Genomic DNA, 13,106 nt, shown 5'->3' with positions numbered 1-13,106 from the left:
CCAGAGATCATAGAAACGGAACAATCAAACATTTTGTTGTCAGAAATAAAAGAGAAAGTCGAAGCACCGTCCATAGAAAAAATTGAGGAGGCAAAAGAAGCTGCTGAGGGCTCCAAAACATCCGGAGTTTTGAGTCCTGCAGCAAATATTGAGACAGTAAAGAATCAAAAAGTGCCAGCCATGACTCCGAAAAGAAAGAGGATGGCCAATGTGCTAGATGTGCTGGAAACAATCAAATCTTCAAGCACACCTCCGAAGAAGGCTGCTGTTGCTTCTGAAACAACAGCTGAAATTTCTGGTTCTACAGCTCCAGAGCAGGAAATTGAAACCGAAGCTGGGCCCTCAGAGCCCGCAAAGGCAAAAGCCTTGGAAAGTGAGGCAGAAAAAATAACAAAGCCAACCCTTGCAAAAGAAACTGGAGTTGTTACCCCCGAAGCATCCCCCGAAATTCGTGATTATATTTTTCGTCATGCTTCGGGGAAGAAATTATCAGAAAAAGAAGAACAAGAGGCCCAGCACTATGCCCGAAAGTTGAAATATCCGAAGGGGGCGTTGATATCACTAGTAAGAATGTGATCATCAGTGACGATTTTCTAGTGACGCTGGTGACTTCAGTCACAGATTGATACATTTCTATGACCAAATTGATAGCTTCGTCAACAATTACAAGGGACGAAGATTAGACTTGAATATTAAAGACGAAAATGAAAGGAACGTCATAGACGAAAATGAAAGGAACGTCACAGATTAATTTGGCTTGATCGGCTGACGTAATGCTGAAATAAATTGGTCACAGATGAGTTTTAGTACAAAACGGCCCACGTGTACACACGGCGTGGGATCCTTGGCCTACATGGGCCGTAGTTTTTTGGGACACATCCCCACCTGGCGACGCGGACCCGGCCCAGTACGAAGCGGCAGTTAGTTATTTGGCAAAAAAAAGGTGCGCCCGCGAAGCTTCGAACCAGGGACCTGCGGCTTGTGTTAAATCTTTGCTACCACCAGACTACGGACTTGTTCGTGTATATAAAGAAACTTCCCGTTTATTAATGTGTTCCCATCTGTCGTTATGTTAACAGGTTTTCCCAGCCGCCATTCTGCGATCACGCCTGTTCTGTTTTTTCCTGCTGCGATCTGCGCTTGTGCGATCGGCCGTCAGGTTACGGCACACAACGACGCCGGCGTCTGTCGTCGTCCGCTTGATCGGCAACTGGGTAGCGTCGCAGCGAACGAGCGATCTTGTCGCCTGATCCATTGATCCAACTGTGTTGGAAGAACGGCGTCGTCTGCAAACAGCGAGGCAGAGAAGCTTCGGGCGCGGCAAAGCAGCGGCGTCTTGCGCATAGCTACGGCGGGCGTGGACAGAACAGCGGCAGGGCGGGGAGAAAAGACAAGGTTTGATGTGTTGTGTTTTTGACAATAAGGTTCTATGTGCGTTTGAATTTTATTTCATATATGCATGTGTTTGATGTGGTTTTCAATTTTGTTCAATGTAATCATAGTTATGGAGTTAATGCAAGTTTTAATTTATTGTCAAAATAGATGGATAGAAGATGGGTTTATGGGAAACAATTCACACCTGCATATGTGAAAGGAGTTGAAGAGTTCATGAATTTTGTTACTGAAAGATACCCAGAAGACACAGACATTCGTTGTCCGTGCGTGAATTGTCTTAATCAAAGGTTGCGACCTCAGAGTGAAGTAGAAACTCATATACACATTTATGGAATGTCAGCTACATACACGAGGTGGATTCATCATGGGGAGTCGGCAGATACAGAAGTTGAGGGTATAGAGGAGGATGTCGAAGGATATGATAATGACTTTGGGATAAATATGGATGTGGACGATGATGTTTACGATGATGATCATGGAGTACCTGAGATGATCGGTGAACTGTTTGCAGCGGCAGAGGCTGATGGAGAAGAGCCAAGATTTGCAGGAGTTCTTGGAGATGCAAAGAAGGCACTTAGTCCGGGTTCTAGCCATTCAAAATTTTCTTTTATGGTGAGGATGTTGTATATGAAGTCTCGTTATCGAATCAGCAATACAACATTTTCAGCAATGATGAAGCTGATGTCCGATGGATACCCTAATAGTGAGTTGCCAAAATCATATAATGAGGCCATGCAATATCTTAAAGAATTGGGCCTTGGATACGAAAACATCCATGTGTGCAAGAACAATTGTGTGTTGTTTCGGAATGTTAATGCTAAATTGAATGAGTGCCCAGTATGCACAGAGTCTAGATGGAAAGATGAAACTGGTTCGAAGCGGGTTCCACATAAGGTTTTGAGGCATTTTCCACTGTTGCCAAGGTTGAAAAGAATTTTTGCTTCAAAACAAACTTCAGAGGAAACACAATGGCACAAGAAAGTGAGGAAGCCAGTCGCCAATGTGATGAGCCATCCAGCTGATGGGGAAGCGTGGAAGGACTTTGACCGAAAGTACCCAGGTTTTGCAAATGATCCGAGGAACCTGAGGCTAGCCTTAGCTACCGATGGATTCAATCCATTTGGCAACATGAGTACCCAGTACAGTATGTGGCCAGTGCTTGTGACACCGCTTAATCTCCCACCATGGGAATGCGTGAATCCAACAAACTGCTTTATGTCTTTACTCATCCCAGGTCCAAGATGTCCAGGAAAGGATTTTGATTTGTTCCTTGAGCCCCTAATTGAAGAACTGCTGAAGCTATGGAAGGGTGTCAAGACATATGATGCATGTACTGGTAGGAAGTTCGACCTTCGTGCTGCTGTACTATGGTGTATACATGATTATCCAGCGCTGGCCACGTTATCTGGGCGAACAACAAAAGGGTATTATGCATGTATTTATTGCGACAAGAATCTGTTGTCTATGGCAATAAGGAACAAGTTATGCTACATTGGACATCGTCGTTACCTTAAAAGGACACATTCATGGCGGAATAGCTTGGATTTCAATGGTAAGCGTGAAAACAAAGTTGTGCCTGGCAGGTTCACTGTGGATGAGGTCCTACAAGAGCTAGAGAAGGTGAAAGATGTCAGACCAGGGAAGCAGGCTGACATTACTGGAAATAAAAGGAAGCGTAGTAGTGACGGTCCAAAGATTTATAGCCGGAAATCTGGGTTGTGGCAATTGCCATATTGGAAAGATTTGATGCTTCCACATAATCTCGATGTGATGCACATAGAGAAAAATGTATGTGAAAATATTCTTTGCACACTACTTAGTATACCAGGCAAGTCCAAGGACACACATAATGCAAGGCTAGATTTGTATGATATGGGCATAAGACCTGAACTGCACTTGCAACAAGATGGCAACTCGGCCTGTAGGGCTCCACCTGCTCCATATGTGTTGGGGAAGGATCAGAAAGTCGAGTTTTGCAAGTTCCTCAAAGGTATCAAGTTTCCTGATGGATTTGCGGATAACCTAGCAAGATACATAAGTGAAGATGGTTCAAAGGTGGTTGGAAAACTGAAAACACATTCTTGCCACATACTCCTACAGAGAATCATAGCCGCTGGCCTTAGAGGACTGGTGAGGAAGGATGTATATGAAGCAATTGCAGAGCTGGGGACCTTCTTCAGGGAACTATGTAGTAGAAATCTACGGATAGATGTTGTGCAACGGCTAAAAGGAGATATTCCATTGATCCTATGCAAGCTTGAGAAAATATTTCCACCTGCCTTCTTTGATGTCATGGTGCACTTGAGTGTCCATCTTCCCGATGAGGCAATGCTTAGAGGACCTGTTCAGTATGGATGGATGTACCCAATAGAAAGGCGACTAGGCACTTTGAAAAATTTTGTAAGGAACAGGGCTAGGCCGGAAGGATCAATTGCTGAGGCATATATGGCAAGTGATACCTTAACATTTTGTTCTAGGTACATGAAGGATGTTGACACTAGATTTAACCAGGATGATGATAGTGGTACAGAGATGCCATTGCCTAATGACATGTCTGTTTTTAAGCATGGTGCTACTCTTGTTGGAGGTACTAAGACTGAGTACATTGATGATGCTACCATGAATAAGTTAGTTTGGTATGTGCTACATAATGCTGATGAAGTACAGGAATATTTGACGTAAGTTAGTTTGGTATGTGCTACATAATTTATGTTATGTTTATTAAATTTGAAAATATGCTTATGAATAAAGTATGCCATGCAGTCTGTACAGGGAGGAGCTATCGCAGCAAGGTGCACGTCCAAATGATGTTGATCGAATGGTTCAACAAGGATTTGCAAAGTGGTTTATGTCCCATGTAAGTCACTAAACGTTTATGTTATAGGTTTACTAAATTTTTGGGTATGCATATGTAATTGCTCAGCTGAGTAATTTTGTTGCAACAGGTTGAGAAGAAGCGTAATGAGAATCCAGAATTGGTTAGCGAAGGACTGTGGGCACTGTCATGTGGCCCAGCTCGGCGAGTTAAGACTAGTACAGCTTGCAAGATTAATGGAGTGCGGTTTAGCACAGTGGATCGTGAGAAGTTCATGCAGACACAAAATAGTGGTGTAATGACTGAAGGTGAACATAATGGGGAGAACATAGATTTTTATGGTGTCCTTAAAGAGGTAATTGAGTTACAATATAACTCGAATTATCAAGTTCGTCGGTCGGTGGTTGTATTTCGATGCGATTGGTACAACCAAGTAGGAAAGACTGTGGGCATTCGAGATGACAGCCATTTCAAATCCATCAATGTGCAGTCATTTTGGTACAAGTCCGATCCTTTTATCTTGGCAGACCAAGCGAAAAAGATATTTTACCTGCAAGACACAACTCCACAATGTAAAGATTTCCGAGTTGTGCAGAAATTTGAGCATAGGAATATTTATGATGTGGCTGAAAAATATGAGGGCAATAATGATGTGCATCAGGATGATTATTGTTCTGATACAGACCATATAGTGCAAGAAGGTGATGATAATCAGGTTCTGCACAATGTTGAAGGTGGAGAAGCCAGTCTAATTGAAGGCAATTTAGAGGAACTAATAAGAAAAAAGAAGGAAGCTGCTATTATTCTTGAAGATAGTGAGGATGAGGAGGAAGATGATACAATGTTTCAATATTTTAATGATGGTGGCGATGACAACAATGATGACATGTCCATAGAAGATGAAGATGAGGATTTCTAGTATTGATAGTTGATTTATGAAGTGTTCAGTTCAGATTAGTACGGATAGATGATACAATGTATTTTCTGTATTTTCAGAACTGAATGTGTGTCTGAAATACTGAGTTTGGGGTGAACTGAACTTGTGGTGAACTGAATGTGTATTCTGTATTTTCTGTATTTTTAGAACTGAACATCTGAAAATTTTCAGTTCATGTGATCTAAGCTGGGTTTATGGGAATCAATTTTCAGTTCATGTGATCTAAGCAAGTTGTAATTTATTGTCAAAATTTAAGCTGGGTTTTAATCTGAAAATGCAGAAGTCTGAACTGATCTCTGAAAATGAAATGACCATCTGGGCAGTTTAGAATCTAAACTTTGAACTGGGCAGTTTAGAATCTGATTGCTTTGAACTTTGAACTGGGCAGAGTTCTCAGATTGCTTGAACTGAACTGGGCAGATTGCTTGAACTGAACTTTGATCTGAGAATCTGATTGCTTGAACTGAACTGAACATCTGAAAATTCTCAGATTGCTTGAACTGAACTGGGCAGATTGCTTGAACTTTGAACTGGGCAGAGTTCTCAGATTGCTTGAACTTTGAACTCTGAACTGGGCACCAATCTGAACTGGGCAGCAGAGTTAACTCTGAACTGAACAATCTGAAAATGCAGACTCTGAACTGGGCGCTCGGTTACATCCTGGACAGAGAACAGTTTATGCTTAAATATAACTGCGCTCTGTTACTAACGAACAAACGTGACTAGTCCAATGGTAACTCCTTGCTGCTGTGAACCCAGGCGTCTTGTGTTCGAGCTTTGGGATAGGTAGGTTTTTTTTTTGTTTTGTTTACATTTTTCAATCATTTTCGAATTTTTCTTTTATTTATTTACATGTATAGCACCCGTTTCTCCAAATCATTTAAACCTTTTTTTGGGGTGTTAATGGAGGTGTACCATGATGTTTTGTGCCGGTGCAATTTTTAGAACTAGTTTAACTATTAATGTAAGTATTTGTTATTTTACTAAAGAATAAGTGCTAAAAAACCTTAGGTAGCTAGAAACATCTATAAACTTGCATGTACACTTCATTTTGGTGTACAATGTTGACAAAAACATGCAATTCGTTCTGACAAAGTGGTGACATACATCCTACAAAAATGCATACAGCCCTCATATAAGGCTAATTACTAAGTGAGACATGTTCATGCTTGTGATGGATCTATACTACCACTTTCTCCAAATCATTTTAAACTTTAATGGCATGTTTATTGAACCAACCTATGATGTTGTGTGCAGTTATGCATTTTTCAGACCTAGTTTACTAATTACTGTAATTATTTGTTGTATTTCGTAAAGATATTTGTTACAATACCATAGCCTAGCTAGAAAACTCTAAAAACTTGCATGGACCATTCATTTTGGTGTACAATGTTCACAAAATAGTTTCAACTCATTCGGACAAAGTGGTGACACACATCCTAAGAAAGGCATACATCTCTCATACAAGGCTAATTACTAAGTGAGAGATGTTCATGCTTGTGATGGATCAATACTACCACTTTCTCCAAACCATTTTAAACTTTAATGGCATGATTATTGAACCAACATATGATGTTGTGTGCAGTTATGCATTGTTCAGACCTAGTTTACTAATTACTGTAATTATTTGTTGTATTTCGTAAAGATATTTGTTACAATACCATAGCCTAGCTAGAAAACTCTAAAAACTTGCATGGACCATTCATTTTGGTGTACAATGTTCACAAAATAGTTTCAACTCATTCGGACAAAGTGGTGACACACATCCTAAGAAATGCATACATCTCTCATATAAGGCTAATTACTAAGTGAGAGATGCTATTGCAAGTGAGAGATGTATAGTACCACTATTGCAAAAATATTTCAAAATATTATAACATGATCATAAACCCAACTAATGTGTCCATGAATAGATAATTGCAAAAAAAAACATAGAGATAAATAAAAAACAAAGAATTAATATAAAATGGTATGCAAAACACAAAAAAAGTCTCCTTGCAGGCGCTTGAACCTTGGAGCTCGGCCTTATAGTTAGCAAGTCAAACCATTGGGTTATGCACGTGTTTTTGACATATACCCAGCGCTAGTATACTTAAACGCATTAGACTCCGCATTGCCAAACACATTGGGCGCCAAAAACATTTTCGCCGTCGTCACTAAAACATACTCCGCTCTCATCCTCTATCTCCCGCACTCCTCTTATTTCTCCCCCACTCTTCTTTCTCCCCCACTTCTCCAAACCTAATCGCCGCCGCCGGGACACGACGGCTGTCGACGACCTGCCCCCTCGACCAGGAACCTCACCGCCGCCGCTGGGACACATCCGCCGTCGACGACCTGCCCCCTCGACCAGGTACCTCACAGCCGCCCCCTTACCTCTAATCGCGTCGATGAGCTGCGTCGGCGCCGACTTCACTCGCCGCATCCCGCTCTATCTCATTGCCATCCCCATTTCTCTCGCCCCTTCCACCTAACACGCCCCATCCACATTGCTCTCGCTAACCCCTAAACCCTAACATCGCTGGATTTGGGTCATCGCAGACGACCTTGATGGTGAACAAAAGGAGGCACAGAAGTCAGAAAGGTCCAACCCCTAAACCCTAAGCATCGCTAGATTTAGTTTAATTATTCATTCGTTGTTATCAGAGATATTGTATATTGATTTATGTAATCATTGTGCACTCATACAGTTGTGTTTGGTTCCTTACATTGTGTTATATGCAGTCACATCCATGTTTTAGTAGAGAACTTATGTTTCTAGTACTGGTAGACAAGGTTCAAGAAAGCGCGATTAGGCGTGCGATTAGGCGCGGTTAAGCGCTGCGCAGAGGGTCAACGCATCGCTTACCTACTAAGCGGGCAATTAAGCGCTGGCCCTGCTTAATCGTGCCCATTCGGCATGTTTAAGGGAGTAGAGGAGGGAGAGGAAGAGGAGGAACACCTCCGGGGTCAATCCAGCAGGCAGCAAATCGACGGATCAACGAGAGAGAGAGAGCGGACGGACCTACGATGGCTGCAGGCAGCAGATTGGTGAGAGAGAGGCGGAGCGGCTTCACGGTAGAGGTGAAGATCGCACGAGGGAGGAGAGGCTTCGGGAGAGGGAGCCGGAGAGCGTACGGCACGGAGGAGAGGTCATCACGGGAGAGGGGTTTTGCGTTGAGCCTCCTGGCAGGTGGGCCTAGTGGGCTGCAGACTCATGAAGAGAGGAGGTGGGGGTTAAGGGCTGCTGCAGGGTGGCCCAATATCATGTATTTTTTTCTTTTTTTAACAAAAATGATTAAGCACGATTAATCACGCTTAAGCATTTTCACCACCATACCGCTCGCTCAGCGCTTAGTGCTTTCTTGAACCTTGCTGGTAGAAAGAGATGAGAATATCTTCACTTTTTTTGTTCATCAGCTTGTGTAAATCTACATCGCCTAATCAATGTACTAGCTAGTACTTTGAACATTGTTTAAGCCTGCATAAAGATTTCCACAACCAAACAGGGGAAACACTACAGTTACAGTGCAACCACAATTATGAACTTGCACAATCATAACCAAGCTTCATAATGACTGAATCTACACATCTTATCTATTTGCTTTTAGTCAAATCCTTCCCTGCAAATAGTAGTACCTCTTAGCTTTTAGTAAAATCCTTTACATTATCTAATACACACAGTATGCTTGTTCTTATCTATCTTGCAAGTAGTTCAACATGAGCGAACTGCTTATGAGAGAAGACGGGATAAACAAGTGGAGGAGAATATAAAGAAGATGCAAGATTTGGGTCTGAACAAATATACTTCTGTTCTAAATAATTCTGTCTCACCATCTGCATCAACAAAGGGGAAACATGCAGCAAACAAGATAAATACTAGTTCAGATTCGGATTCATATGTCTCTTTCTATCTCCTTGACGATGATGATCAAGGAGATACTGATGATGACAGTGAATATTATGAGCAGCCAAAACCCCTGGCAATGAAGGTGCTCCTTCTATCTTCAAAGTAGTGGATGCCAAATAGTTGCATTGCATTTCAATGTTTTTTATCTGGTGTTTAATATATGCTCATGCCTTTAGATTCATATTCTTTATTTCATACCTCTTAATTAATATATGGTCTTGCTTTTTAATGCACATGACTTTTTTTTGTGGACAGTATCCTAGAAGAGGTAGAAACACAACCCTTGCTTCAAAGAAGAAGATAGACCCCAACATGGCTCCAGGCATTAGGTTCAGCAAGAGAGTGAGGGCAGGTGCACAACCAGAGGAGCAATCTTCAAAAAGGTTTCACTCTACAGAGACAGATGGCCACAATGTACAGGAACCAACAGATGGAAATGATCACATACCAAACAGCCCTACTACACCTGGACTTGCTGATCATTTCAGCAGAGCTGCAGAGGAAGCCATGGCATCTGCTGCTCATGAGAGTACAGGTGATGCTGAAGGCAACAGCCGTACTACACCTGGACTTGCTGATCATTTCAGCAGAGCTGAAGAGGAAGCCATGGCATCTGCTGCTCATGACAGTACAGGTGATGCTCAAGCCAATGTAGCTAGAGATGAAGAAACTGAAGGCAAGTTCTATTTTTTCAGTCAAATAAGGCATCTCTTTTGCTGATTTGCATGAAACAAAACAATTTCATTATTCAATAAAAGCGAATTATATTTTGTAGCTCCTACACAGCGAGCACCAAGGAGACCCAGGGCAGCAACCAAGGGAAAACAACTGGACAGGATGACTAAAGTTATGCAAAGGAGACTGCCCATAGCTGTTGAGGAAGGCAAAAAAAGGCCACATGAACCTGTTCAAGCTGCCAAGTTTGCATCAGAGGCTGGCATCATTATTCGGGAAACCATGCCTATCCTAACTCGTTGGAAAGATTACAAGGACGACCAGAAATACTACAACAGCTTTGTGTCACAGCTAAATGTAAGTGCATTACTGATTCTATGGTTCACTTGTATACTGCTTAACCTGAATTGACTAACTATGGAATTGTCATATGCATAGGGGCGCTTGTCCGTTAACACTGAGGACAAGGCAACAAAGGAAGCTTGCACCGATATGCTACGCTCTGCGGTAAAAAACCAGCGTTATCGGCTCAAGCAGAAATACTTCAATGGTGTACCTGCAAATGAGATTAGCACAACTTCTCCTGTATCTTACATGACTGATGAACAGTGGAGGGCATTAGTTGCAAAGTGGTCTGATCCAAAGAACATGGTATGGGTATCTTGTCATATATTGTTCTTTCACTATACGTTTGCAAAGGATCTTCGCATATTGAACCTATGATCTAATCTGACATGTTCATTCTCTTGTAGGAAATAAGTGCAAAGAACAAGCAGAACCGCAGTCAAGTCAAGTTTCATCAGGCTACGGGTTCTCGCTGCTATGTGGCACACTTACATGCATATGTAAGTAACTATTACCTTGTAGTACTACCTGCACTTGTGCACTCAACTTCTATTGCATTTGATCTGAGCAAACTTCGCTGTGATTGTTTATCCACGAAACAGAAGCAGAAGAGAAACCGAGAAGAACCCAGCTTAGACCAGACTGAAGAACTAGATGCGGTGGACGCCTTCAAGACCTGTCATACCAGCTCCAAACGTGGCCTGAGTGAACCGGCAAGAGAAGCACTTGTAAGTTCATTTGTTTTCTTTATTTAGTGTAATTTTTATGAGATCATATGAGGGAGGCTGGCTGTGGGTCGATGGAACGAAGGGGAGTGAGATCGATGAGTGAGATCGCTTGTCCCATCCCAGGGGAGTTCAGATCATAGTCTATTTTGTCTGCCATCAAATTTCTGAAATGAAAGTAAATATCATAGTCTATTTTTTGTAGGACCCGTGCACTAGAAATGTATAGGTTTTAGAGTCTTTGTTAAGCAAATCTGCTATAATTTGTAACTGTTTTCACATTATTTTTCATAGTCTATTTATAGAGTATTTCAAATGAATAGCTTTTAATTTGCCATCAAATGTATAGCTTTTAAGCAAATCTGCTATAATTTGTAACTGCTATAATCTGCTATAATTTGCCATCAAATGTATAGCTTTTAGAGTCTGTCAGTCTATTTTTCATACTCTTTGTTAATGCCTTGTAGGACCCGTGCACTAGAAATGAAAGTCACTGTTTTCACATTATTGTCAGCATCTTGTTGTTGCTCATTAGCAATAACATGTAACTGTTTCTGTCCATGATATTTCAGTCTCATATGGAGGCTTTGAGGGCTGAACCTGTTGCTGAAGGTGAGATGCCAGCATCCAGTGTGCACCTTGTGTCGAAGGTGCTGTCCCAGAGCAGCTCACACCAATTCCTGAAAAGCGTCGGCATCAAAACATCGGCAACCTCCAAGGCTTCATCATCAAATCATAGTGAGCTTCGGGAACAACTTGCAGCTGAAGCGACGGCTGCTGTTCAAGGTGAACTCGACCAGCTCAGGAAGAAATGCGAAGAAGCTGAGGAACAGCAGGCGAGGACACAAAGGGAGTTGGAGGAGTACAAGAAGATAACAGAGAAGAACAGCAAGGAGATGGAGGAGACCAATGTGCTCATCAAGAAGCTCTTGTCCTTGCATGGTAACTCTTCTTCGACATGAGGGCTGCTAGTCAGAGCTGCTGTTTTTGGCCTGTTCTTTGACATGAGGGTACCCAAAAACTCTAGTTGCTCGTGGGTGTCAACTTTTGATTATATGCTGTTATGTTTGTGCAAACTCAACTGAAATGTGAACTCAAGTGGTGATGCTATGAACTGAGTTTAGTGTTGTCCACTTAGTTTGTATGCGCACTGGAATACTAGTTGTATTCATCTATGGAATATGGAATTGTGTGCTCATTCCTCTGTTCTAGTATATTTTGCAATTTCCAATAAAATTATTCTCTGCACATCTGTGACCAAACTGGTGGCATATAATAAAACATATGCCACGTCAGCTGCCACTGTACTAGCCACGTCAGCGTTACGTCAGCGCTGACGTCAGCTGCCACGTCACTAGCCACGTCAGCGCTGACGTCATACGCATCAGCACCTTCCAAACGGCTGGTAATGACCAAACCACGGCTCTATCTGTGACGATACCGTACCGTCACAGCAACCAAACGGCGTTAACAACGCCGTCAGTTTGCTCGGGCAGACGACGAATTATGACGGAACAGTGTCTTCCTCTATGACCACAACTGATCGTCATAGCATGCATTCACTTCCATGACAACGCGCCTTTCGTCACAGAATGTATACACATCGATGACGAAACTGAGTAGTCCGTCACAACACAACAAATGTGACGCGACCCCTATGACCAAATCGAACTCGTCACAAATTCGTCACAAACCTTACTCTGTGACGATATATACACATGCAGTGACGCAATACGAACGTCATCGATGATAAGATCTCTACTAGTGTATTTAATGGCAGTGGAGAAGAAGATTTCTTGTATTGTCTCCCCGACAACAAGGAAATTTCTGTTTGTCGGGAGATGAGCAGAAGCTTCGGATTCCCAACTTTAGAAGACGGACTTTCGGTGCTGTCAAAGAACGATCTGGCTGACAGCCTGGCTTACAACAGTTTAAAGGTGCGACAAGTGGAATTCTTGTATTTTTTGTCGAGTTCAAAATTTTTCGTTTGTTTAAAACTATTGACACAGACATGCTCCTATTTGCAGGGCCTGATACTCAGCAATGCCCTCAGGGCACAAAAAGATGCTGAAGACGAAAGTTGTACTATAGCCCTGAACAACCTTCGTTCCGAAGTAATTGAACTGAGGAACGAAGGTCTCGAAAAAGACAAAATATTATACTCATTGATAGATAAAATAAAGGAGGACGAAGCTGCTTTTAAAAGTCAAGCTGAAGCTCAGAAAAGCGAAATTGAAGACCTTCGGAAACAATTGGCCAGAGCCAAAGAAGAACGTATACTTGAAGAAACAAAGCGTGAACTCAGCGATCAATGGGCAGATCACC

General features: G+C 42.1%; 1 protein-coding gene across 1 annotated transcript; it reads left to right on the top strand.

Annotated features, from left to right (window-relative positions):
* Positions 1–10,029: 10,029 nt before the first annotated feature.
* Positions 10,030–11,979, top strand: LOC118476440 (uncharacterized). Its single transcript, XM_035965580.1, has 5 exons — positions 10,030–10,068; positions 10,150–10,362; positions 10,464–10,556; positions 10,659–10,784; positions 11,354–11,979. Exons 2-5 carry the CDS (start codon positions 10,204–10,206, stop codon positions 11,741–11,743), a joined length of 768 nt encoding a protein of 255 aa, XP_035821473.1. The 5' UTR covers positions 10,030–10,068; positions 10,150–10,203; the 3' UTR covers positions 11,744–11,979.
* The last annotated feature ends 1,127 nt before the right edge of the window (positions 11,980–13,106 follow it).

Source organism: Zea mays, chromosome 2 (genome assembly GCF_902167145.1).
Source record: "Zea mays cultivar B73 chromosome 2, Zm-B73-REFERENCE-NAM-5.0, whole genome shotgun sequence".
In the NCBI taxonomy this organism is placed as follows: Eukaryota; Viridiplantae; Streptophyta; class Magnoliopsida; order Poales; family Poaceae; genus Zea; species Zea mays.
Note: the sequence above shows the minus strand (reverse complement) of the source record. Positions and strands in the feature narration are given on the sequence as shown.

Coding starts and splice junctions, on each gene's coding strand:
- LOC118476440 (XM_035965580.1), top strand. CDS start 10,204: ATGCTACGCTCTGCGGTAAAAAACCAGCGTTATCGGCTCAAGCAGAAA. Junction 10,363..10,463: donor GGTCTGATCCAAAGAACATG/GTATGGGTATCT, acceptor ATTCTCTTGTAG/GAAATAAGTGCAAAGAACAA. Junction 10,785..11,353: donor AACCGGCAAGAGAAGCACTT/GTAAGTTCATTT, acceptor ATGATATTTCAG/TCTCATATGGAGGCTTTGAG.